Below are 27970 nucleotides of genomic sequence, written 5' to 3'. Positions count from 1 at the left end.
GTAGTGTGAGAGTGAGAGTGTAGTGTGAGAGTGTAGTGTGAGAGTGTAGTGTGAGAGTGAGAGTGTAGTGTGAGAGTGAGAGTGTGAGAGTGAGAGTGTGAGAGTGTAGTGTGAGAGTGAGAGTGTAGTGTGAGTGTGTAGTGTGAGAGTGTAGTGTGAGAGTGTAGTGTGAGAGTGTGAGAGTGTGAGAGTGAGAGTGTGAGAGTGAGAGTGTGAGAGTGTAGTGTGAGAGTGAGAGTGTAGTGTGAGTGTGTAGTGTGAGAGTGTAGTGTGAGAGTGTAGTGTGAGAGTGTGAGAGTGTGAGAGTGTAGTGTGAGAGTGTAGTGTGAGAGTGTAGTGTGAGTGTGAGAGTGTAGTGTTAGAGTGTGAGAGTGTAGTGTGAGTGTGAGAGTGTAGTGTGAGAGTGTAGTGTGAGTGTGTAGTGTGAGTGTGAGAGTGTAGTGTGAGAGTGTAGTGTGAGAGTGTGAGAGTGTAGTGTGAGTGTGAGAGTGTAGTGTGAGAGTGTAGTGTGAGAGTGTAGTGTTAGAGTGAAAGTGTAGTGTGAGAGTGTGAGAGTGAGAGAGTGTAGTGTGTGAGTGTGAGAGTGTAGTGTGAAAGTGTGAGAGTGAGTGTGAGAGTGTAGTGTGAGAGTGTGAGAGTGAGAGAGTGTAGTGTGAGAGTAGAGTGTGAGAGTGTAGTGTGAGAGTGAGAGAGTAGAGTGTGAGAGTAGAGTGTGAGAGTTTAGTGTTAGAGTGTAGTGTGTGAGTGTGAGAGTGTACTGAGTGTACTGTGAGTGTAGTGTGAGAGTGTAGTGTGAGAGTATAGTGTGAGAATGTACTGTGAGAGTGTGAGAATGTACTGTGAGAGTGTGAGAATGTACTGTGAGAGTGTGAGAATGTACTGTGAGAGTATAGTGTGAGAGTGTAGTGTGAGAGTGTGAGAATGTACTGTGAGAGTGTAGTGTGAGAGTGAGTGTACTTTGCACACAGAGACGTCTGAACATCCTTGGCTTCACTTTCCGCACGTTAATCAAAGAGGTTAATTACCTGATCCTGAGGAAACACCTCTGCTCTGCCAAGCTAACCCTAACCCTCTGCTCTGCCAAGAGCTCGTTTCCCAAACAGTCAAAGCCAAACGCCTTGTTGATAGGAGCTGTTAGAAACACGTTCAGTTCCGCAGACTGAAACTACATTACTCTGAACAGTGATGTCCCAGCAGTAAGCCCTCTATCCTTAAAGGAACACGCCAACATTTTGGGAAATTAGCTTACCGTCTTCTCCAGAGAGAGAGACAAGAAGATAGATACCAGTTTCCTCTCTGTGTGTTCAGTAGAAAGCTATCTGGCTGCACGTTAGCCTAGCTTAGCACAATGAATGGAAGCGGATAGTGCCGGTTAGCCTTCAGGAGAGGTGTTAGTTGGACAATGCCTAGGCTAACCGGCCATATCCGCTTCCATTCATTGTGCTAAGCTAGGCTAACGTGCAGCCAGATAGCTTTCTACTGAACGCACAGAGAGGAAACTGGTATCTATACCATTTTATTTAGGAATTCTTTTGGTGACCCCACACATAATGTATCGCGTAATTTCAATGTGGAAATAAGGAATATAAAAATAAAAGCACAGAACTTGATCATGCATATTTATTAGAACATTTAATTACGACTTCCGGTTTGACCGCGGAAGAACATGGCTGCCTAACTCGCGAGCTCCCCGACAGCAAAATGATTTAGCCCCGGAAAACATTTATTAACAACACCAGGGTACATATTTAATAGGGATGAAAGAAGGGGCTATCACGAGACGTAGGGCGAACACGATTACAACTGAAAAGGACGACGGAATGGCAGAGAATGACGACGTAACGGGAGGAAAAGATGGCGACGATGACTGTGAACAAGAAGCCACGCTGTTGAACATATACAACGAGCTCAAAGACTTCAGAAAAGACAATGAGCGTCAGTTTCGGGAGATAAAGAATGATATGAACAAAATGAACGACAGGCTCTGTGAAACGGAGGGGAGAATCGGAGAAAATGAAAATGTGCTTGATGCGGCGACGGTTTTAATAAAAAAACTGATAGAGGCAGGCCGACATGGAGGCTAAACTGCTCGACCAAGAGGGCAGAACGAGGAGAGAGAACCTGCGGGTGTATGGTATCCCGGAGGAGAAAGAGGGAAAGGACATGCATGGATTTCTAGACGGCTTGTTTAAGGACGCACTCGGACTGCCTCATGACATGGACCTTCGTATCGAACGAGCACACCGGGCACTGGCCCCAAGGCCTAACAACCCACAGCTGAAACCACGGTCAATCGTGGTTAAGTTTGGGAGTTACAAAATGAAGGAAGAGATAATACGCCGAACGTGGCAGAAGAAAAACATCTCATGTGACAACGAACGCTTCTATGTCGACCATGACTTCCCCACTGAAATACTGAAGAAGCGAGGAGAATATGCAGAGGCCAAGAGAATAATGAAGGAAAAGAATCTCAAGTTCCAGACACCGTATCCAGCGAAGATGAGGGTATTCTACGAGGATGGCACCCGCCTGTACCAGAGCGCAGCGGAGGCGACGGCGGATATGGCAAAACGTGGATTCAAGATCACCGTGGTGAACCCGACTACCGACCCAGATCGAGAGGAGATACTGCGGCTGTCTACCTGGCAGACAGTGGGAAGAAAACGGGGACCGGGGGACGACATGCAGGCGACGGGGACTGAACGCCCCGCACAGCAGGGCAATGGTCATCACGGATACCGGGAGAAACTACAGGGATTCAGACGGGGACAGTCGGAGGCGGACAATTGAGATAAAGTTCATGAAGCGCATGGATACAGATAAGTCACGGGGGCATCGTCATAGAATAGATAACATCACAAAATGCCAATATGTATATAAAAAAAATAAAAATGATTGAAAAAAAAAGAAAATATGTGAAATGAGAATAGAGGGCAATGGATAGGAGAGTATGATAAAATTGTGGGAGGGGAAATATCCCGGATGGATACAGGAAAAGTATAACGAAATGAACCACAGGCCATTATGGCTATGTCATAGAAGTTACAATGTACCAATATATATCGGAGAGATATACAAATGTTAATTGTTGGAAACGTTACCGTTTTGTCAAGTTCAGTTGAATTGATCGCACTGTATATAGATTACAGTGTGAGCCATACGTTACATCAGGGTATACAAGATAGTAGGGGCACAGTTTTGGGCAACCTGCCTTGTGCCATATGCACTCCTCTGTTAGTCGAGGGGGACCAAGGTGCATGGGTGAATATCGATCTCACCCTCGGTACGACTGTTCTATCTGGGGTCCTATCGAACGTAGCTTGGGTAAATGTGGGGGGGGGGAATGTATTTATGTTTTTATATGTTCTTTTTTATTTCATTGTATGCTATACTATTGTATATATATCTTCACAGTCTCAGGAACTAGATATGGAAATGTGGGAGATGGCGCCCCAGACATAGAGGTACTACGTCCTGGATTGCACAGGGGAGATGCATTACGAGGAATATGGGGCTGATTAAAATAATATCGTGGAATATAGACGGATGTCATCATCCCATTAAGAGAAAAAAGATATTGACGTTCTTGAAACAAAAAAAGACGGATATTGCACTAATTCAGGAATCGCACCTGGATGAGGAGGAGTCGGCCAAGCTTAAAAGGGATTGGGTGGGACAAATATACTATAGTACGTTCTCTTCTAGGAAGAGGGGGGTGGCAATATTGGTGAGAAAAAACATAGACCTAAAGGTGCACAATAGTTTCTCACATGATGAGGGAAGATGGGTTATACTGGATGCTGATTTAGAGGGACAGAGGACTACTTTAGCTAATATATATGCGCCCAACGGGTCGTCCTCAGACTTTTTCCATGAGGTATGTGAGGTGATCAGGAAAATAGGGAATAGCAACGTAATCATAGGGGGGGACTTCAACCTGGTTGGAAACACCTTAATGGACAAATCGTATCAACCCAGGACCGCTGACAACGCAGGGAGACTGGCGGTTGGTGTTCTGATAGAGGAATTGGGTCTAGTGGATATTTGGAGGGTTATGAACCCACAAGAAAGAGACTACACGTTTTACTCTCACCCGCATTCCTCATACTCTAGAATAGATTATTTCCTGATCTCTAGCGCACTGGTAGAACAGGTAGCAGATACTGGGATAGGGAACATTGTAATATCTGACCATGCTCCGGTTGATTTAGTGATCACATCCATGGAGGAAGGGCAACGATCTCGGAGATGGCGATTCAATAACCTGATGTTAAATGATGAAGGATCGTGTGCGTACATTATAACTATATTTAAGGAATTTTGGGAACTTAATGAAGGGTCAATAGATGATAGTGGCATAATGTGGGACACATGTAAAGCTTACATGAGAGGACGACTCATACAATACGGTGCGATACTAAAAAGGGCAGAGAAACAAAAAATGACAGCGTTAGATGAGGAAATTAAAATACTCTCGAAACAGCACAGTCAGAGACCAGACCCAGAAACGTGGAGAAACCTAAGCAAATCCAAATACGAATTGAACAACATATATCAAAAGAAGGCTGAATATGCGTTATTTAGGACCAACCAAAGATATTATGAACAAGGGGAGAGAGCGGGTAAAATACTAGCGAATCGGGTTAAACAAATGCACAGAATGACTGGTGATAGCCCATATTTAACTACGAGAGCCTCTATATGGTATAATAAGAAACTAAAGATTGGTAAGAAATCAGTCATATGGGACGATTGGATTAAAAGGGGGATACATGTACTAGGTGATATAGCCGGGGAAGATGGGGTTTTGCCTTTTGAGGATATTAAAGAGGATTTTGATATAGATAATAAAAACGTTTATAAATTCCTACAGATTAGACATTGTATATCGTCATCAATAGGAGGACCAAAGTGTGGCCCGATTACTGCAATTCAAGAAATATTCTATAAAGGATGGCGTAGGAAAGGCGGTGCGTCAAGATTTTATGATGTTATAAGAGAATACAATGCACCCAAATTGGCGGGTCTGAGATTGAGCTGGGAGAACGATGTACGTGAGGATATTACTGAGGAAATGTGGGAGAAACTGGTGTCCAAATGGGGTAAATTCTCTAGGGAGGCGCAATCACAACTTATTTTTTACAAAGTGTTGAACAGAAGCTATTGGACGCCTAGTAAACTGGCCAGACTGAAATTAAGGGACAGTGACATCTGCTGGAGATGTGAGAAGGAGACAGGCACTTTACTGCACATGCTGTACGAATGTGAGAAGGTCCGGAAAATGTGGGATCAAATTGTGATATTCCTAAGTAAGGTTCTGAATGTGAAGATAAATAACGCCCCAATGGCATGTGTTTTGGGTATAGTACCGAAAGGGATTAAACTGCCTAAATACCGGGGAATGTGGTATAGAATGGCCATGATATCAGGATGTAGAATTGCATTACGACATTGGAAATCACCTGTTGATATTACTTTTAAAGAATGGATGGAACTAATGTTCCGGACAGCATCATATGAAAGGGTGACGTATAGAGTCGCAGGGAGAGAGGATATTTTCGCTGAGGTATGGGACAGTTTTCTACACCTGACTGAACGGTCTGGGGACAAATGATTAAGGTGGGATTACAATGTTATCAAGGATGAATATGAAAAAGGGGATCTGATCTGATGGTACTTGTGCTTTATAATGTATTGTATATGTATGTACATGTATTTTATGTCCGGATGGTGTATCTATGGAACGGTCACTGTCTCTATCACACTCACATGTGCGCAGGTATAGCCGCATACAAGTATCTAGGATACACATATTCATATGTGTACATAATAGGTTTACACACACTCATATACACAAGGATAAGTTATACACGTCAGGGGCACACATACATGCACATACTCACTTATAGGAAATAGGCATACACACACCTACATATACACATAGTTGAAGTATAGGCTTTCACTGACACATATGGGGGATACACATGTATATAGGAGACACACACATACGTAGCTGAGACGCACATATATATACACGTCTGAGATATACACTCACATAGGGGGCAGAGGCACACATGGATACGAGACACACACAAGAGATAGGAGTACAGTCACATACCAGGAAGATGCACACACACACATATGAGGCATGTACACATGCTTACGTGATACACGTACCCACATACATGTGTTGGAGACATGCGTGCATGCATGTTATCATGCACAACTGCATGTGTCTGGGGCGCTTTCTCTCACATGAAATATGGAGAAGGGTGGCATCCCGATAGAGGATGCAGCACATACCTGCTCGAAGGTAGTTCGGTCTACATGCAAAGTATATATATCAGGGATGTATACGCATAATGTATAGTATAGTATGTTTCTTTTTTCGTAAGTCTTTTTTTATTTTCCATGTCAGTTGTTAATGTATTTGTATGAGTCCTTTACATGTTTTGTATGTTCTTACAAAAAAGAAAAAGGCAAATCCTGGAAATTGCATATGATGATGTGGAAAGAGATGTTTTGAATATTGGAGAGATTTGTGCAAAAAATATCAAAAAAGAAAAAAAAAAGAAAAAAACATTTAATTACAGCACTATGTTATCAATGAAATTTATTCATATTGTCAACAAAAGCAACAGAATTGTTTCTGTATACACAACGAGGCATATTTAGCCAAAATATGTTGCCAGAACATGAAAAGAAAATGTGCTCACGTGCGCTTTGGCGGAGATCCGCTTCTACTCTGAAAATCCGGCCTCAAAGAGGTATTGATGAGAAGGGGACAAGCTTTCTCAGTGCAGCATTACACAACACTGGGTACTCGTTCCGGACTGATATCCAGAACTTTGCGAGGGCCTGTCCAGTGAACTTTCAGTAGCTCGTCACACGAAAGACGAATTACCCCAAAATCTCTGTTGATTAACCTGGAGTGTCACTAATGGAGTTTCGTAATCCAGCTCATTATCAGCACATTTCTCTGCCAATGGGTTGTTTTTGTCTGCAAGGAAAATCTGGGCTTCTTCTCTGAGTTAAAAAAGGCGATTTAATACTCTGCCTCGAGATAGCCACCTCACTTCATTGTGATATAGCAGCTGGTTATGTGCAGAGCCCATTTCATCGGGATCAACCGGCACCGCTTCTGACAACAAACCTATCCATTGCGAGTCCAGGTTACACATAAAAGACCAGACCCCCCTCCCGCGAATATACATGCGCAGGATGTAGTGAGATGTGTATTGGAATACTGTGTGTCTGCCTCCGTTGATGAAGGGGCGAGACGTGGCAAATACACACAGCTGCCGGGTGGAAAACACGATCGGAGTTTTATTTTTTTTGCCAATGCGCGACCCCACTGTCACCTACCCGCAACCCCACTTTGGGTCGCGACCCGTAGTTTCAGAGCCGCTGGTATAGAATATTAAAATCGAAAAAAAGAAAAAATTATCTAAAACGTATTATTACGTGATTGGTGCTCAACCGCTGGCGAGCAAACGCGTATTATTACGTGGTTGGCGCTGAATGAGTTAATAGGGTTATCCTCCACTTAAAAGGGGAATGCCACAGATTTAGGTATTTTGTTTGTTATATTTTCAGTCAACATTTTGAACATACACCACTCTCTCCTAAAGCTAGAACTAAGAGCGAGAGACCCTTGAATTTGTGACGTTACCTGCATCTAAAATCTGGGGCTGCTCCATAGACCTGTTCGCTGTATACAAACATACCACGTTCGAGCCAATCAGCAACACCAACTGAGTCATGTGACTAATTTACCCCGGACCTGCGCGAGCTGCTGCGCTAAAATAGTACGACGGGGCTCTATGGAGAAACAGTGACACTCGCCTGACTAAAAGTATAATGGAGCTCTATGGAGAAACCATGACACTCGCCTGACTAAAAGTATAATGGAGCTCTATGGAGAAACCATGACACTCCCCTGACTAACAGTATAATGGAGCTCTATGGAGAAACCATGACACTCGCCTGACTAAAAGTATAATGGAGCTCTATGGAGAAACCATGACACTCCCCTGACTAAAAGTATAATGGAGCTCTATGGAGAAACCATGACACTCCCCTGACTAAAAGTATAATGGAGCTCTATGGAGAAACCATGACACTCCCCTGACTAAAAGTTGTTTCAAAGGAAAACGGCTGGATGTCATTTAGCCAAATCAGCAGCATGGCTGTGAGTGTGAGTCTTTCACCTTTTACATATCTAGCTTGATTGTTTAGATCGCTAGCATGGCTAACAAATGCAAATATATTGTAGTCTGCCCAGGACTACGTTCCTTTTGCCACATTGATGCGCTCGCACACTGAGTCTGACGTGGACAGCGAACAGGTATATAGACCAATCCAATTCAGTTTATTGTCATTGTATAATGAGCGCAATTGTCTGTGTCAATCAGTGACAGTAGAGGGCAATCAATAAAAAACAATATAAATCATCATCGTCATCATCATAATCACAGTCATCATCATAAGACACTTATAAGGATAAAGTGGTGCAGAGTTCATCAGGACTACAGTCCCGGGGAAGAGGCTGGTTCTGAGTCTAGTGGTGTGTGAACCCGGAGCCACCTGTAACGTGTCCCACTGGGCGGGGGAACAAACAGTCCCTTACAGGGGTGGGCGGGGGAACAAACAGTCCCTTACAGGGGTGGGCGGGGGAACAAACAGTCCCTTACAGGGGTGGGCGGGGTCAGGAGGATGCTGCAGGGGTGGGTGGGGTCAGGAGGATGCTGCAGGGGTGGGCGGGGTCAGGAGGATGCTGCAGGGGTGGGCGGGGTCAGGAGGATGCTGCAGGGGTGGGCGGGGTCAGGAGGATGTAGCAGGGGTGGGCGGGGTCAGGATGATGTTGCAGGGGTGGGCGGGGTCAGGATGATGTTGCAGGGGTGGGTGGGGTCACGATGATGTAGCAGGGGTGGGTGGGGTCAGGATGATGTTGCAGGGGTGGGCGGGGTCACGATGATGTAGCAGGGGTGGGTGGGGTCAGGATGATGTTGCAGGGGTGGGCGGGGTCAGGATGATGTTGCAGGGGTGGGCGGGGTCACGATGATGTAGCAGGGGTGGGCGGGGTCAGGATGATGTTGCAGGGGTGGGCGGGGTCAGGATGATGTTGCGCCCGCTCCGCATGTCCTTGATGGTGGGTAACTGGGTGCCGATGGTGAACTGTGTGGCCTTAACTACCCGCTGCAGGGCCTTCTGGTCGCCGTTAGGCAGGATGTTACGATGCTTTCTGTAGTGCATCGGTAGCAGTTGGCGAGGTGTTTTTGTGACAGGTTGGCTTTTTTAGCCTCCTCAGAAAGTAGATGCGTTGTTGGGCCTTCTTTACCAGGGAGGAGGTGTTTAGGGTCCATGTCAGGTCCTCCGCGATGTGGACACCCAGAAACCTGAAATACACGCTCGACCTCAGCGCCATTGATGAAGATGGGGTTGTAATTTCTTTGATTTCCTGAAGTCCACTATCATTTCCTTGGTCTCTTTGACATTGCGATGGAGGTTGTTGTTGGAGCAGCATGTCGCTAGGCCTCATCCCTGCATGTCGTCTCGTTGTTGTCTGAGATCCGGCCCACCACTGGTGGTGTCATTCGCAAATGTAATGATGGTGTTGGATTCATGGACAGGCACACGGTCACGGGTGGATAGGGGGTAGAGGACTGGACTCAACACACAGCCCCGAGGGGCACCTGTGCTCAGGGTGAAGAGGGAGTAGAGGACTGGACTCAACACACAGCCCCGAGGGGCACCTGTGCTCAGGGTGGATAGGGGGTAGAGGACTGGACTCAACACACAGCCCCGAGGGGCACCTGTGCTCAGGGTGAAGAGGGAGTAGAGGACTGGACTCAACACACAGCCCCGAGGGGCACCTGTGCTCAGGGTGGATAGGGGGTAGAGGACTGGACTCAACACACAGCCCCGAGGGGCACCTGTGCTCAGGGTGGATAGGGGGTAGAGGACTGGACTCAACACACAGCCCCGAGGGGCACCTGTGCTCAGGGTGGATAGGGAGTAGAGGACTGGACTCAACACACAGCCCCGAGGGGCACCTGTGCTCAGGGTGGATAGGGGGTAGAGGACTGGACTCAACACACAGCCCCGAGGGGCACCTGTGCTCAGGGTGGATAGGGGGTAGAGGACTGGACTCAACACACAGCCCCGATGGGCACCTGTGCTCAGGGTGGATAGGGAGTAGAGGACTGGACTCAACACACAGCCCCGAGGGGCACCTGTGCTCAGGGTGGATAGGGGGTAGAGGACTGGACTCAATACACAGCCCCGAGGGGCACCTGTGCTCAGGGTGGATAGGGGGTAGAGGACTGGACTCAACACACAGCCCCGAGGGGCACCTGTGCTCAGGGTGGATAGGGGGTAGAGGACTGGACTCAACACACAGCCCCGAGGGGCACCACCTGTGCTCAGGGTGGATAGGGGGTAGAGGACTGGACTCAACACACAGCCCCGAGGGGCACCTGTGCTCAGGGTGGATAGGGGGTAGAGGACTGGACTCAACACACAGCCCCGAGGGGCACCTGTGCTCAGGGTGAAGAGGGGGTAGAGGACTGGACTCAACACACAGCCCCGAGGGGCACCTGTGCTCAGGGTCACGGTGGATAGGGTGTGGTTTCCCAACCCGACAGTCTGAGGTCTGTTTATCAAAAAAGCCAGGGTCCAGTTACAGTAGTTTGGGGTCCAGCTTTATAATAATATAATAATAATAATAATAATAATAATGCAGGACCTGCTCAGAGGTCTTTAATTGGCATTGGCTATTATCCACAACACACACACACCGGAACACACACGCATGCATTGTCTGTAGGATCGCTGATGCGATTCGTCTCTGCGATTAACCCATCCCGTCGTCCTTCCCCCCCAAGGGCAGCCGGGAGCAGATAGGGCGTCAACGTGAGCCGCGCCAGGGGACCAATCCAAGTGCTTCTGTCCATCTTCGTCAAGGACGCCACAGCGTTAGCGATCTGTTGTTGTGCATGTTTTTCCATTGGGTTTATCTTATCGGGGGGGAAACCCTTGCGAGCACGGGGGGAGCACATGCAAACTCCACACAGAAAGGCCCAGGAGATACCCCACCTGGGTACCTGGCATCATGGAAACATGGTCCCCAAGCAGGAATCGAACCCTGGACCTTCTTGCTGTGAGGCGACAGTGTTAACCACTACACCACCGTGCCGCTTTGAGGGGATGATGGTGTTGAATGCAGAACCATAGTCAATTAACTGCATTCTGACATAGGTGTCCTTCTGGTCCAGGTGAGATGGTCAATCTCCCACCTGTAGGCGGACTGATCACCACCAGAGATGAGTAGTCTAATGAGGGTGGTGTCGTCCGCAAACTTCAGGAGCTTGACGGACTGGTGACTGGAGGTGCAGCTGTTGGTATAGAGGGAGAAGAGAAGAGGGGAAAGAACACATCCTTGAGGGGAACCTGTGCTGATGATCCGGGAGTCTGAGGTGTGTTTTCCCAGTCTCACGTGCTCCCAGTCAGGCATGCTCAGCTGGGAGAGCTTGTCCTGTAGCAGGGCCGGGAGGACTGTGTTGAACGCCGAGCTGAAATCCACAAACAGGATCCTGGCGTAGGTTCCTGCAGAGTCCAGGTGCTGGAGGACAAAGTGGAGTGCCATGTTGACAGCATCGTCTACAGACCCATCTACAGGCTCTGTAGGCGAACTGCAGGGGGTCCAGGAGAGGGTCTGTTATTGTTTTGAGATGTGTAAGCACAAGACATAGGTGTCCTTCTGGTCCAGGTGAGTGAGGGCGGAATGAGGTGCAGTGGAGATGTCATCCTCTGTCAAAAAAGAAATTGGGTCCTGACTTTGTGGAGCCATACAATTGTTGTGTAAATACACCAATAACGTTTAACATGTTCAGACCCTGTTAACAATACTAGAATATAAACCAATTGGCTCCAGTGCATCGGGGGCCCTATTCATGGTCTACGGAGCAGGCAGCCCCAGATTATACAGGGAATTTGATGGTTCTTTTTCCGATTTCTAGGAGAGAGTAGCGATTGGTCACAAATATTGACTGAACTGTCCTGGGGCACAGTTGACGTGTGGATTCTTAATAAGAATAATAATAAAAAGGCACATTCAACCTCTTATTGACTAACAAAGTCTTACATGACTAAGACCAAACTGAAAGATGACTGAGAGGAGACAGTCATGATCTTTAAATTCAGATAAGAGTTGCAAATTGGATTTTGGAAGTTCTTTGGATCGCCCCATTTCATGTATCGCAAATGTATTTGTCCTGAACTGATTAACCTTTTTTAATCTACCATCCACTGACCATTTGTACATCTGAAATGTATTATTATTATCTGTTGTGTACTGTCCCACAACTTCATCATCCCCAGGACATTGGGATTCCATTAATTCAGGGTTCCCACAGATTAAATTAATTCATTAAATTCAAGGACTTTTAAGTACTTTTCCAAGCACTATTTTTCATTTTCAAGGATGTCACTCGAAGGATACAATTCACTTTTACATGCTGTTTTTTAAAGAATCTTCTTGGCCTGCTTGCCAGCTAGAGCATCACACGCAAAGAGATGAGGAAAAGCAGTTGGAGCGTGCGAGACAGCGACTCGTCAGATTTGATTCAAACAGAAAGAAATTAAACATTTCATGATTCAGAACAATTTGATCATGGATGAACAAAACATTCAATGCTAATGGTTGATTTAAATTTCAAGGACTTTTTAAGCACCTTGTGTGTAAAAGGTTGGGGGTAACAAATTAATTTACCTATCTCAAACCCCGCCTAGCATTGTATTTTATTTGTGACGTACGTGGGTTGGTCATTATCATTATTACTGTATTTGTGACACCATGTGAACATCAGGTTAGTATATGTAATATGTGTTATGTGATGTGTGTGTGCCATGGTAGCTAATGCTGTCCCTTTCTTTCTTTGTCAGGTGCCGCCCGTCCCTACACTGAAGAGTGCTGATTGCCTGATGAGTGGCAGCTGACGGCAATCGCCTCGAAGGGCGGGTGGATACAACCTGACAGAACACACACATCCTGGCGCCTCTGTGTCAGTTGACAGTGACCAGAGCTTTGAGGTTGCCTTTGTTTTCCACTGTGTGTGGATACTATATTGTATTGGCCTTTGATGACAATCTTTCACTTTGTGTTGGTAATATATATATTTGGCCTCTGTGCCTATCTTTCACTGTTGTGTGGCACTGGATTCCCTATTGTGGGAGTACTATATATATGTTTGTTGGCCTCTGTGCCGACTACCCCTGTTAAGGGAGCATATATATATTGTTGGCTTTAGGCCATTTGCCACTATTCCATTTAATTGGAACTATAGCATATATATATATTGTTGGCTTTAGGCCATTTGCCACTATTCCATTTAATTGGAACTATAGTATATATATATTGTTGGGTTTAGGCCATTTACCACTAGTTCCACTGTGTGTGGAACTATATAGGGTGTTGGCCTTTGTGCCAACCCTTGTGCCTACTTTATTATAATTATGTTGTTTGTTCTCCCCTTACCCTTTTCCCTGTTTGTCTATTTGTTGTGAGTTTAATTCCCTTCCCTTTTATTGTATAATAAATATCATTTACCTTTGGAAAACGCTTTATTGTTTCTTGCCTGCCGGGACTTGTGCTTAAAGCACTTACTGGACGGGCTGGTTTCATGTACAGCCCGCTCCAGCTATATTTTATATGGTCATCAGACCTTTGTACATGACATGGGGGCTCGTCCGTTCGTATAACTTTCTTTTTTTATCATGTCTACTTTATTCTATTTTATTATTTGTATTTTTGCACAATCGAGGCGGGCATGGCTACCTACATTTCACTGCATGTCCCGTGTATGTATGTGACAAATAAAACTCTTGAATCTTGAATGAATTAACACCTGTTAAGTACAATGAAATGTCAAGTAATTAGTCCTGTAACGTGGCTGCATTGAGCCATGTTAAAAATACCAAAAGGATTGTGTTGTACAATGTATTACATTTTTATTATTTTTGACGTTTGCATATTCATTGGCAGAACACTGAGGAGGAAAACCCCGTCCGACTTAATCACACGAAAAGCAGGTTCATTTCAAGTTGAAATTCATGCACATTTTTATTGAACAGTTATATAAAATACTTTTCATAGTTGCAAGTGCATGCCTCATCTGCCAAACAGTTTTGAAGTTAAATTACAAAAGCAAGGCTTCATGTCGTGTAGTGAATTACTTGGGCACTTAACGCAGTTCTTTAAAAAAGATTGATTTTTTTTCTTGTTTCATCTTAAAGTATGGAGCAGTATCAAACCTGTAACTGATATACAAAGAAGAGTTCCAAATAATAATAAGATTAGTAGTAATAATAATAATAATAATAATCAAATTACACTTTCTGTGGCACATATACAAAACAGAACAAAACTGATTAAACCGTTATATGACACTAACAGCCATCATGCACTTTGAGTTCCACATGTAACCACACACCTCACGAGATTTGTCAAACATGCTTAATTGAACCGTGTGCACTTACAAGCGCTGGTTAAAAATATGATTTCTCATCCACCTTTAGATATTTAAATGCTTCAATTACAAAATAAGTTTGAAGGCATAGAGCATTATCATGGTGTTAAATTGAAAGAATGCAGGTATAGATCTTCAGTATATATTCACTAAAGCGCAATATATTTCAAAAAGGGCCTCAATGGCCAAGGTTTTCAGTTTTCTATCTCCTTTCGTAGATTTCTTATAAAACATGCATAGGCAGACACTTTATGTTTATTGTATGCTTTTCTTCTTTACACAATATAGGTTCTCTATGTTTCACTTTGTTCGCAATACTTAAAGAGAAAAGAATGAACACTCAAGAATTCCAGCAAGCCACAATAAGTTGAATCCCCCCTCCCAAAAAAAACAAAAAAAAAAAAACATATTGAGCAAATGATAGATAAATGTAAATTCCAGTTATGAAACTCAAGAAAATAGGTATTCATTACCAAGTTAGTTAGCCATTATACAGAGAAATCAGGTCAAAGCACACACCAAAACAACCTGAGGTAAGCATAATCTGTACAAAACCATTACATGTTCCATTATTTGGCATTTCGACAACGTTGCAACATTCTTTTAAGACTGCCTAATTAATTTACAGAGCTATTTTATAAGAGTAGCAAAAAAACGTTATCAATAAATAGTCCTTATTTAGTTTGTACACCCTTATATGTTAAAAACATTATTTTATGTTCTGTCCTTTTTAGTGCTGTATTTTGTAAACGTACAATAGTTAGAAGTATCCAGTAAATGAGCAAGTTTTTTTTCCCACATCACCGTTAAGATCTCTCTCTCTCTCTCTCTCCGTCTCTCTGACATACTGTGGGTGTGGCGTAAAAATCAGGGCACATGGCCTGACCAATCAGAAGTGTGAACCAGCAATAACTTAGCAGATCTGACTACAGACTAATGTTTAAAAAAAAAAAAATCCAAAGGCATATCCAAATCCAAAGACTAGCAAGTGAGATGTCACCCCCACTGTATGTCACAGACGCTGCCCCCCTCTCCCCCTCCCTACATATTCCGATGCTCACCCTCCTGACCCTCTCCCCCTCGCCCCCTTCTATCTGCAAGTAGCCTGTCGGCAGGCCCCGGCGAGGGGTGAGGGTGGCACAGCCGCACCCGCCTCCTCCGGTCGGCACCCCAGTGTCCCTTTCACTGGATGTCGCTGCTGCTGGCGCTGCCCTTGGCGTCCGTGCCGTTGAGCTCCGAGGACAGGGCCTTGGTGGTCTCCGAGGACAGGGCCTTGTTGAGCTCGTTGAGGCTTGCGTCGGTGGGCAGGGTGTCCCGTCGCGGCGGCATCCGCTCGTTGATGCGATCCAAGCCCTTCGCCTCCGCGAAGCTGGTGATCTTGTGCTGGGGCGAGAAACCCTTGATGGCTATGGGGAGGAAGGAGGGGGGGGCGGGTCGGGAGGATTGGGGGCAGGTCGGGAGGACGGGGGGGGGGGGGGGGGAGAGATTTACAGGGGAGGAGAGAAGGGATTTAGAAAATAAACTGTGGTGATTTTCTTTTTCTCTCTCGCTCACCCACACATCAATGTACCGAGGTCGTCTTTGGTTGCCTCTCATGTCGTGAACTCACAGGGACAAGTCAATTGCTGACGAAACAACTGCGCTTCCGTCGTACCCGTGATCAGGTGACTGTATCTGAAGGGGTGTTGTTGGCTAAAGATCAAGTCACTTGTGAAAAGATCACTAGCTTGGTAATTTAGCTCGTGACGGGAAACACGCTTACCATAGTCTCCGGGGTGAGATGAGTAGATGGATATCAGTTTCCTCGCTGTGCGCTCAGTGGAAAGCTATCCGGCTGCACGTTAGCCTAGCTTAGCACAATGAATAGAAGCAAATGCGTAGGGGCTAGCCTAAGCATTAGCCCCGGAGTTTTAGCTAGGCTAGCCGCTACGTATCCGCTTCTATTGATTGTGCTAAGCTAGGCTAGGCTAATAGGCAGCCTACTGAATGCACAGAGAGGAAATTGGTATCCATCTTCTTGTCTGACTCTGGAGAAGACAGTGAAGGCACATTTCCCCATAATGTTAGCGTGTTCCTTTAAGCAAGCCCACAATACTGCAGCTGCCCTCTGGATGACCAGAGAACTGGGGCTAAAAACCTATGACATCCTTTGAGCCAGGCAGGAATCTCTACTAGTGGTACGGGTATGCGAGAGTTAACTGCGTGTAATATGTGTATTACATGGACAGCAGCATGTCATAGCATGAGTGACCACGACGGTCACTGTACGAGGCTCGTGATAAACACACAGGATGACAGTTATTAAATAAAAAAGATACAACTTGTAGTAATGCAATGACAACATATCAACACCGTTTGACCAGTTCCAACATGACTGAACCCAATAGACAAAAGGATGAGGTAATCCCACTAGAACTACACAAGGGCATCGCTGGTGTTAGGGTCAACAGGTTTTCATGGTTTAAAAAGAAATGAACAACAATAATTATAATGTAACTTTATAACGTAACCTTATCGTTAACTAATACAAAAAGTGTGGGTTGAAGTGTTCATCATTTATAAAATTATATCAAATCAATAATGGCTACTCTCTATCCGTGTTAAAATGTGAACGGACTGTTGTTTGAATGCACACGGAGTAACGCCTACCTAGTCTATTCTCTGTGGAAATAATGGCATTTATAAAAGGTTGTCCTTTGGCTCAGAAAGGCACAACGGTAAAAAAAATCAAAAAACCTGAGGACCCCAAAAAGCCAAGAGCTCCTCACCACATCACATGTTAAAAACGACAACAAAAAGGGACACGGGAGAACGGTCAAAGAGAGACAAAAGAACGGGGGAAGGGGGAGAAAAGAAAACCAAGAGGTGCCGACTAAGACATTCACTCCCACAAAAGAGGTAGAGCCGCGAGGCTGCGCTCACGGACAAAACACACTACAGAGATACTTGGATGCTAACCACTTGTTAGGCCTGCTTGGAGCATGCAGCAATTGACCTATCTCAAGCTCCGCCCACTGTTCTTGATCCTCCAATCACAACTTGCGATTGGAGGATCAAGAAAAGAGGGCCGGAGTTTGAGATAGGTCCATTACTAAGGTTTATTGGAGTGTTATGAGGGGTGGAAGTCACAAATATTTTTTTTGTAATTATTTGATATTTTAATATAATTTTTTTTTAAATGTATTATTGAGATTTAATTTGGAGAAAACATTCGTCCCCAAAAAAACGTACATGCAGAAAAATTCTAAATGTTGATCCATCAACTCAACAGTTTTAATCAAGTGAACAGGTCAAACATTGAAGGTATTAGTGCCAACACTTTACGGGGCACAAATAACGATAACAATAAGTAATTATTGTTAGATAATAAGTACCTGGGAACTAATGAAGAACTATAAACGTACTGTTCATTTGCTGCACAGCTCTTCCCGATTCAGTAATTCACCTACTTACCGTAATTCTATCACATCACAGTAACCGATGATGACTAAATTGGGTTTTTGTTAGGGATGTCCGATATTATCGGCCTACCGATATTATCGGCCGATATTGGCATTAAAATGTAATATCGGAAATGATCGGTATCGGTTTTCAATAAATATATATATTTTACATTTATTTAACCTTTATTTACCTAGGCAAGCAAGTAAGAACAAATTCTTATTTTATTTATTGTCAAAAGTATGCATAATGTTGTGTTAATTCCACGAAGAGAGATATGTAATGTTAATTACCTGAAATGATTCAGTTTTTTTTGGGGGGGAAACCCTGCATATATTGGTATCGGTTGATATCGGTATCGGAAATTAAGAGTTAGACAATATCGGTATATCGGATATCGGTAAAAAGGCCAATATCGAACATCCCTAGTTTTTGTTAACATGTAGTTCCTCGTTAGTTCCTAAGTATTTGTTCCCCTGAAAATAAAACGCCACCAAGTCGTTTATTAGTCCAATGTATTTGTTACTTCCGCCTCTCATAGTCAAGATTGGTAAGTAATGAAAGGTAGCTGGATGGCTACGTTTTGAAAAGGAGATCCTTCAGTGGATGGAGTCGTTTTAGAGGACAAATTGGGAGGTGTAGTGAGGTGTGGTGAGGTGTAGTGAGGGGGTGGTGGTGGGGGGCGGTGGGCAGGTGTGTTGCTGCATAGCAGAGGTCAAACACAGGTTATTAGCAGCTCAGACAGAAACTACACAACACAGCAGGGCCACAGAGGATCCACATGGAAAAAAGAAGCAAAAAAGTGTCTCGACACCTACAACGTACCGTCCTCTAATCTGGACGCTACGGAGGAATCGCTGAGTAATTCCAACGTAAATAGCAGCTGGCAAAACTGCTATTTCGCTCACAGTTGAGGTATTTTTCTTTCCTTTTTTTGAACCCAATTAGCATTTAGAAAGCCCTCCCTGTGGGAGATCTGGATCAGAGTCAAATTGTTTTCACGTCTATAGAATTGCAACAGCAATACACAACTGCTTCAGTTGTTTCAAAGGGGGGGGGGGGGGTGTATCATGAGAATATTTTAATAGCAAGACTTCACTTGACTTTGTGGGAGCGGAGCGTGGGGTAGATTATAATATAAGTGAAATATACAAAAGATATTTAGAAACATGAAGAAATCAACAGATAAACCACAATCTAACATTTAATAGTGAGTGTCAGGGTGTGCCCTGGCTCACGGGCACGGCCCCACCGTGGTTCAGTCACTCGATTGAAGTACGGGATTAATAATTACTCTAGGAAGAAATACAAGCTAGGTTTATTAAGTCTAAATGATATTGTCTTCTTGGTATCCTCCTACATATTCACGGCTGGGTGATAGGAGATAGATATTGGATGTACCTGGATTGGAAGGCGGAAAATTCAATTGTTCAAACAGCTCTATGGCTTTGGGGCGGCGCTTATTGCAGCGTTGTATCATCAGCGTTAGGGCTTCCTTACCCATTTACAGTGAGGTATGTGCTTTGCGGTCCCAAAATCACCAGTTCCACAAACACAAGCTCTGTGACTAGGACATCTGTGCTATGAAGTCTGTTCCCCTTTGAAACAAGTGTGACCGTAGTATCTCTGTACTTTCGTTTTTCCTGTTTAATTTTTTTTTTAATTATATTTAGGTTATTAATATTATTGCCACAATCCGTTAGCCCAAAACACCCAACACACTCTACTCAAGCACCAGCGAGATGGATGACAGCCCCACTGATGGAGACCGCTATCGTCTATCGCCTGGAAGCAACAGACCAGGCTGGCCAGCCACATTTACCTTCATCAGCCTCAATAGCTTCAATAGTAGCTGAAGAGAAGAAGAAGAAGAAGAAGAAGAAGAAGAAGAGGGGGGTTGCAGAACGAATGAGAGAAGTGAGCAGAGGAGTTCATTTTTTTTTGTCCCAGGAACAAGGTAATGAGAAGCAGCGAGAGAGAGAGAGAGAGGAGAGAGAGAGAAAGAGAGAGAGAGCCAATGTGCCGACAACAAAACGTTAAAAACAGAACCTCCATGTTTTTTTTACAATGGACACAGAGATGTTAGCGAAGACCAGGGGAGGAGGAGGTTGGTGGACAGGGACAAAGCAAACTCTGTATTGACAAGACACACAAGAGGACATTGAACCGGAGAGTGGACAAGCAGTAACCAGGCCAGTCTCGCGTTCCCCGTTCGTTCACTCCCTTTCACAGACTTTTAGACCCGAGTTCCTCGTCTGTGAAGGGGAGGCACAGAGGAGGAGCTGTAGGCAGGGAAGGACTTCATGGAGTGGAAAGTGCATTAACCGGGGTCAGTGATTTGGAAGATGAATGCTCAAGTGCATTCAGATAAGACCGTTTAGAGGAAATTGAGAGACAAGGACGAATGGACGCAACGTCGACGGCGAAGAGGCGAGGGACACAGCGTCACTCCATCCTACTTCTGGTCAGTGGTTTCTAACTATTATACCCTCAAGACCCCTACACTCTGCATCTTCTAACTACACACCCTCAAGACCCCTACACTCTGCATCTTCTAACTACACACCCTCAAGACCCCTACACTCTGCATCTTCTAACTACACACCCTCAAGACCCCTACACTCTGCATCTTCTAACTACACACCCTCAAGACCCCTGCGCTCTGCATCTTCTAACTATACCCTCAAGACCCCTATATGCTCTGCATCTTCTAACTACACACCCTCAAGACCCCTATACGCTCTGCATCTTCTAACTACACACCCTCAAGACCTCTATATGCTCTGCATCTTCTAACTACACACCCTCAAGACCCCTATACGCTCTGCATCTTCTAACTACACACCCTCAAGACCTCTATATGCTCTGCATCTTCTAACTACACACCCTCAAGACCCCTACGCTCTGCATCTTCTAACTACACACCCTCAAGACCCCTACGCTCTGCATCTTCTAACTACACACCCTCAAGACCCCTACGCTCTGCATCTTCTAACTACACACCCTCAAGACCCCTACGCTTTACATCTTCTAACTACACATCCTCAAGACCCCTACACTCTACATCTTCTAACTACACATCCTCAAGACCCCTACGCTCTGTATCTTCTAACTACACACCCTCAAGACCCCTACACTCTACATCTTCTAACTACACACCCTCAAGACCCCTACATCATCTTCTGTCTGCTTGAGACCAACTCCTATCTGAGATCCGAGAGGGTCATCAAAGAGAAGCAGGCTATTCTCGGTCCTCACTCCACAATGGTAGAACGAAATTCCCACCACAGTAAGGACAGCCGAAACTTTTTTTACTGTCAACTAAAAACACACCTCTTCAATCAATATCTATAAAAGAAAAAAAGAAAAAAACGAACCTTCTTACTGTCTTTACTATTACTATGTCTATACTACTATATCAACTATGTACTGCGCTACTATCCATATACTACTACCTACCATGCTAATATGTCTATAGAGTGTAACACTGAAGTTTGATTTGACAAACAATACCACCTACTATCCTGACACAAATTGTACTTACCTGCACTATTCTTACCCTGCCTACTTTTATACACTGCCTATCAAATTCATGTGTCGGTTCTATGAACTATTTTATCACACTTTTTACTTCTTACTGATGCACTGTTCTGTTGTATGTTAAATACCCTGTTGTATGTCCGTTCTATTTTATAATTTTTAGACTATTTTTTAAACTGAATCATTTTAAACTATTTTTATTATTTGTATTACTGAATGAAACTGTAAACAGAGAGCCTATTGGGATGCTAGATCCTAATGTGAAACACTGTGATTTACCTTACCTTGCTATCTGTCTATCTTTTTTATGCTCGTTATTATTATTATTATTATTATTATTATTATTATTATTATTATTATTATTCTTACCCTACCTACTTTCATACACTTCCAATGAAATTCATATGTCGGTTCTATGATGTTAGAGCGATGCTCTGTTGTTGTGAGCGACACACTGCTCTGTTGTTCTATAAGCTAACTTAGAACTGTACTTTGTAAAGAAACTCAAAGTGTTAAGAGCGACGGACTGCTCTGTTGTATGTTAGAGCGACAGACTGCTCTGTTGTATGTTAGAGTGATGGACTGCTCTGTTGTATGTTAGAGCGATGGACTGCTCTGTTGTATGTTAGAGCGACAGACTGCTCTGTTGTATGTTAGAGTGACAGACTGCTCTGTTGTATGTTAGAGCGATGGACTGCTCTGTTGTATGTTAGAGCGATGGACTGCTCTGTTGTATGTTAGAGCGACAGACTGCTCTGTTGTATGTTAGAGCGACGGACTGCTCTGTTGTATGTTAGAGTGATGGACTGCTCTGTTGTATGTTAGAGCGACGGACTGCTCTGTTGTATGTTAGAGCCACGGACTGCTCTGTTGTATGTTAGAGCGACAGACTGCTCTGTTGTATGTTAGAGCGACGGACTGCTCTGTTGTATGTTAGAGTGACGGACTGCTCTGTTGTATGTTAGAGCGACGGACTGCTCTGTTGTATGTTAGAGCGATGGACTGCTCTGTTGTATGTTAGAGCGACGGACTGCTCTGTTGTATGTTAGAGCGATGGACTGCTCTGTTGTATGTTAGAGCGATGGACTGCTCTGTTGTATGTTAGAGCGACGGACTGCTCTGTTGTATGTTAGAGCGATGCTCTGTTGTATGTTAGAGCGATGGACTGCTCTGTTGTATGTTAGAGCGATGGACTGCTCTGTTGTATGTTAGAGCGATGGACTGCTCTGTTGTATGTTAGAGCGATGCTCTGTTGTATGTTAGAGCGACAGACTGCTCTGTTGTATGTTAGAGCGATGCTCTGTTGTATGTTAGAACTTTGTAAAGAAACTCAAAGTACTAAGAGCGATACACTGCTCTGTTGTTATATATTTTTTATTGAACAATCTTATCACACTTTTTTACTGTCCGACTCCGTTCTATCTCATTATTTTTAGATTCTATTCTATTTAGTTCTATTATTATCTATTTTAAACTGCATCAAACCGCACTTTTTTACTCTATCTAATCTATTCTATTTTATTATTTGTATTGCTGAAGAACTGTGATTTGCCTAACCTTGCTACCTCTCTATCTCTTTGTATTTACATTTTGAATTTTTTATGCTCGCTTTATGCCTGTATTTTTTACTGTTGTGAAGCACTTTGAACTGCAACCTCTGTATGAAAAGTGCTCTACAAATAAAGTTATTATTACTCTCAGCTGCCAGACGTGTTCCCCTCCTGCGGACTCGTTGTTCACAATTCGTCGCTTTGGATAAAAGCATCGGCTAAATCACTAAACGTAAAAGTAAATGAAGAGGCGACCGCACCGACATGAAGAGGCAAAGATATTTAAACTCGAGCGAGACGTCCGGCCGCCGCGATAAAGACTGCACAGCGGGTCATACTCTCCAGGAAGAATATGAAATAAACTGTACGAATGCTCCGTAGCGTATGGATATCCAATAGGTTTCCAGGGGGAAAGGGTTGGGCTTTGTGTGACGCCACGGTTGACACCGAACGCCGAAGTCTTCGCGGCAGAGTCAATCAAAAAGTTTCTCTCCGCGGGGCGATGGAAGATAAACACCTGGAGGGGAGACGGGCGAGACTCGCAGATAAACACCAGGGAGGGGGGTTTGCTGATACACTTCCGTTATTCAAATGAGTGCGCGTGAATGTGGTGTGAAAGATTTGGGGGGGAAACAGAGATATAAAGGCTTGATTGGATTGTGAAAAGCGGGTAGGATGATGATGGCTCGAGGTGTGTTGTGGTCCACACCTCGGTGTGAGTAGGGCGGAACAGGTACATACATGGAGCGCTGTTACGATGCTCTGTGAGAAACACAACCACATCTGGAACTGAAGAACAAGCATCTTTTGATACAAACCGTCAAAAGTGCTGATACAATTTATTTATATAAAGAAGAAAAGAACAAGACAGGACAACTTTGGTATATTTGGTACACTTACCATTATGAATTCACATTTTCAATATTTTTCTTTTTTACTGTAGGTCAGTGGTTCTCAAAGTGGGGTCTGGGGACCCCCAGGGGACCTCGAGGCACTTCCAGGGGGTCCCCATCAAAATGGAGAATTTGAATTTCACTAATAGTCTCTTCGCTAGAAATTAGCACAAGGAAATAATGTACAGTATAAGAATAGCTCCTCTGTTATCTCCACACCTATGACATTCTGTCTAACAATACATATCTTCTCAGATGGGGGTCCCTGGGACAAGATCTTATGGAATAGAGGTCCATGGCCTAGACCCGGCAGCAAGTACGGACATTGTGGGTTCACCTACCGAGTCACCTGTGCCCCACCCTGGCTGGACGAGCCTCCCTGGGAGTGTCGGACTAGCCTCTCTGTGGGAGTGTCGGACTAGCTAGCCTCAGTGAGAGTGTTGGACTAGCTAGCCTCAGTGAGAGTGTTGGACTAGCTAGTCTCAGTGAGAGTGTTGGACTAGCTAGCCTCAGTGAGAGTGTTGGACTAGCTAGCCTCAGTGAGAGTGTTGGACTAGCTAGCCTCAGTGAGAGTGTTGGAATAGCTAGCCTCAGTGGGAGTGTTGGACTAGCTAGCCTCAGTGAGAGTGTTGGACTAGCTAGCCTCAGTGAGAGTGTTGGACTAGCCTCAGTGAGAGTGTTGGACTAGCTAGCCTCAGTGAGAGTGTTGGACTAGCTAGCCTCAGTGAGAGTGTTGGACTAGCTAGCCTCAGTGAGAGTGTTGGACTAGCCTCAGTGAGAGTGTTGGACTAGCCTCTCTGTGGGAGTGTTGGACTAGCCTCTCAGTGAGAGTGTTGGACTAGCTAGCCTCAGTGAGAGTGTCGGACTAGCCTCTCTGTGAGAGTGTTGGACTAGCTAGCCTCAGTGAGAGTGTTGGACTAGCTAGCCTCAGTGAGAGTGTTGGACTAGCTAGCCTCAGTGAGAGTGTTGGACTAGCTAGCCTCAGTGAGAGTGTTGGACTAGCCTCAGTGAGAGTGTTGGACTAGCCTCTCTGTGGGAGTGTTGGACTAGCTAGACTCAGTGGGAGTGTTGGACTAGCCTCAGTGAGAGTGTCGGACTAGCCTCTCTGTGGGAGTGTTGGACTAGCTAGCCTCAGTGGGAGTGTTGGACTAGCTAGCCTCAGTGAGAGTGTTGGACTAGCTAGCCTCAGTGAGAGTGTTGGACTAGCTAGTCTCAGTGAGAGTGTTGGACTAGCTAGCCTCAGTGAGAGTGTTGGACTAGCTAGCCTCAGTGAGAGTGTTGGACTAGCTAGCCTCAGTGAGAGTGTTGGAATAGCTAGCCTCAGTGGGAGTGTTGGACTAGCTAGCCTCAGTGAGAGTGTTGGACTAGCTAGCCTCAGTGAGAGTGTTGGACTAGCCTCAGTGAGAGTGTTGGACTAGCTAGCCTCAGTGAGAGTGTTGGACTAGCTAGCCTCAGTGAGAGTGTTGGACTAGCTAGCCTCAGTGAGAGTGTTGGACTAGCCTCAGTGAGAGTGTTGGACTAGCCTCTCTGTGGGAGTGTTGGACTAGCCTCTCAGTGAGAGTGTTGGACTAGCTAGCCTCAGTGAGAGTGTCGGACTAGCCTCTCTGTGAGAGTGTTGGACTAGCTAGCCTCAGTGAGAGTGTTGGACTAGCCTCAGTGAGAGTGTTGGACTAGCTAGCCTCAGTGAGAGTGTTGGACTAGCTAGCCTCAGTGAGAGTGTTGGACTAGCTAGCCTCAGTGAGAGTGTTGGACTAGCCTCAGTGAGAGTGTTGGACTAGCCTCTCTGTGGGAGTGTTGGACTAGCTAGACTCAGTGGGAGTGTTGGACTAGCCTCAGTGAGAGTGTCGGACTAGCCTCTCTGTGGGAGTGTTGGACTAGCTAGCCTCAGTGGGAGTGTTGGACTAGCTAGCCTCAGTGAGAGTGTTGGACTAGCTAGCCTCAGTGAGAGTGTTGGACTAGCTAGTCTCAGTGAGAGTGTTGGACTAGCTAGCCTCAGTGAGAGTGTTGGACTAGCTAGCCTCAGTGAGAGTGTTGGACTAGCTAGCCTCAGTGAGAGTGTTGGAATAGCTAGCCTCAGTGGGAGTGTTGGACTAGCTAGCCTCAGTGAGAGTGTTGGACTAGCTAGCCTCAGTGAGAGTGTTGGACTAGCCTCAGTGAGAGTGTTGGACTAGCTAGCCTCAGTGAGAGTGTTGGACTAGCTAGCCTCAGTGAGAGTGTTGGACTAGCTAGCCTCAGTGAGAGTGTTGGACTAGCCTCAGTGAGAGTGTTGGACTAGCCTCTCTGTGGGAGTGTTGGACTAGCCTCTCAGTGAGAGTGTTGGACTAGCTAGCCTCAGTGAGAGTGTCGGACTAGCCTCTCTGTGAGAGTGTTGGACTAGCTAGCCTCAGTGAGAGTGTTGGACTAGCCTCAGTGAGAGTGTTGGACTAGCTAGCCTCAGTGAGAGTGTTGGACTAGCTAGCCTCAGTGAGAGTGTTGGACTAGCTAGCCTCAGTGAGAGTGTTGGACTAGCCTCAGTGAGAGTGTTGGACTAGCCTCTCTGTGGGAGTGTTGGACTAGCTAGACTCAGTGGGAGTGTTGGACTAGCCTCAGTGAGAGTGTCGGACTAGCCTCTCTGTGGGAGTGTTGGACTAGCTACCCTCAGTGGGAGTGTTGGACTAGTTAGCCTCAGTGGGAGTGTTGGACTAGCTAGCCTCAGTGGGAGTGTTGGACTAGCCTCAGTGAGAGTGTTGGACTAGCCTCTCTGTGGGAGTGTTGGACTAGCTAGCCTCAGTGGGAGTGTTGGAGTAGCTAGCCTCAGTGAGAGTGTTGGACTAGCTAGCCTCAGTGAGAGTGTCGGACTAGCCTCTCTGTGGGAGTGTTGGACTAGCTAGCCTCAGTGAGAGTGTTGGACTAGCTAGCGCCAGTGGGAGTGTTGGACTAGCTAGCCTCAGTGAGAGTGTTGGACTAGCTAGCCCCAGTGGGAGTGTTGGACTAGCTAGCCTCAGTGGGAGTGTTGGACTAGCTAGCCTCAGTGAGAGTGTTGGACTAGCTAGCCTCAGTGAGAGTGTTGGACTAGCCTCAGTGAGAGTGTTGGACTAGCTAGCCCCAGTGGGAGTGTTGGACTAGCCTCAGTGGGAGTGTTGGACTAGCTAGCCTCAGTGAGAGTGTTGGACTAGCCTCAGTGAGAGTGTTGGACTAGCCTCTGTGAGAGTGTTGGACTAGCCTCAGTGAGAGTGTTGGACTAGCCTCTGTGAGAGTGTTGGACTAGCTAGCCTCAGTGAGAGTGTTGGACTAGCCTCAGTGAGAGTGTTGGACTAGCTAGCCCCAGTGGGAGTGTTGGACTAGCCTCAGTGAGAGTGTTGGACTAGCTAGCCCCAGTGGGAGTGTTGGACTAGCTAGCCTCAGTGAGAGTGTTGGACTAGCTAGCCTCAGTGAGAGTGTTGGACTAGCTAGCCTCTCAGTGAGAGTGTTGGACTAGCTAGCCTCAGTGAGAGTGTTGGACTAGCTAGCCTCTCAGTGAGAGTGTTGGACTAGCCTCAGTGAGAGTGTTGGACTAGCTAGCCTCAGTGGGAGTGTTGGACTAGCTAGCCTCAGTGAGAGTGTTGGACTAGCTAGCCTCAGTGGGAGTGTTGGACTAGCTAGCCTCAGTGAGAGTGTTGGACTAGCTAGCCTCAGTGAGAGTGTTGGACTAGCTGGCCTCAGTGAGAGTGTTGGACTAGCCTCAGTGAGAGTGTTGGACTAGCCTCAGTGAGAGTGTTGGACTAGCTAGCCTCTCTGTGGGAGTGTTGGACTAGCTAGCCTCAGTGAGAGTGTTGGACTAGACTCAGTGAGAGTGTTGGACTAGCTAGCATCAGTGAGAGTGTTGGACTAGCTAGCCTCTCTGTGGGAGTGTTGGACTAGCTAGCCTCAGTGAGAGTGTTGGACTAGCTAACCTCAGTGAGAGTGTTGGACTAGCTAGCCTCAGTGGGAGTGTTGGACTAGCTAGCCTCAGTGAGAGTGTTGGACTAGCCTCAGTGGGAGTGTTGGACTAGCTAGCCTC

The 27970-nt window shown here is 45.5% G+C and overlaps 1 protein-coding gene across 1 annotated transcript in view; it reads right to left on the bottom strand.

The window, feature by feature from the left end:
- Positions 1 to 15610: 15610 nt before the first annotated feature.
- The window catches only part of LOC311227833 (protein phosphatase 3 catalytic subunit alpha-like), a 399712-nt gene continuing 387352 nt past the window's right edge, over positions 15611 to 27970 (bottom strand). The window contains 1 exon segment of the mRNA XM_084313666.1: positions 15611 to 15934. Coding sequence (XP_084169792.1) covers positions 15711 to 15934 — 224 coding nt within the window. The 3' untranslated portion in view covers positions 15611 to 15710.

Source organism: Notolepis coatsorum (assembly GCF_963971535.1).
Source record: "Notolepis coatsorum genome assembly, chromosome: 4".
Lineage (NCBI taxonomy): Eukaryota > Metazoa > Chordata > Actinopteri > Aulopiformes > Paralepididae > Notolepis > Notolepis coatsorum.
This window is presented reverse-complemented; position numbering and strand designations above follow the sequence as displayed.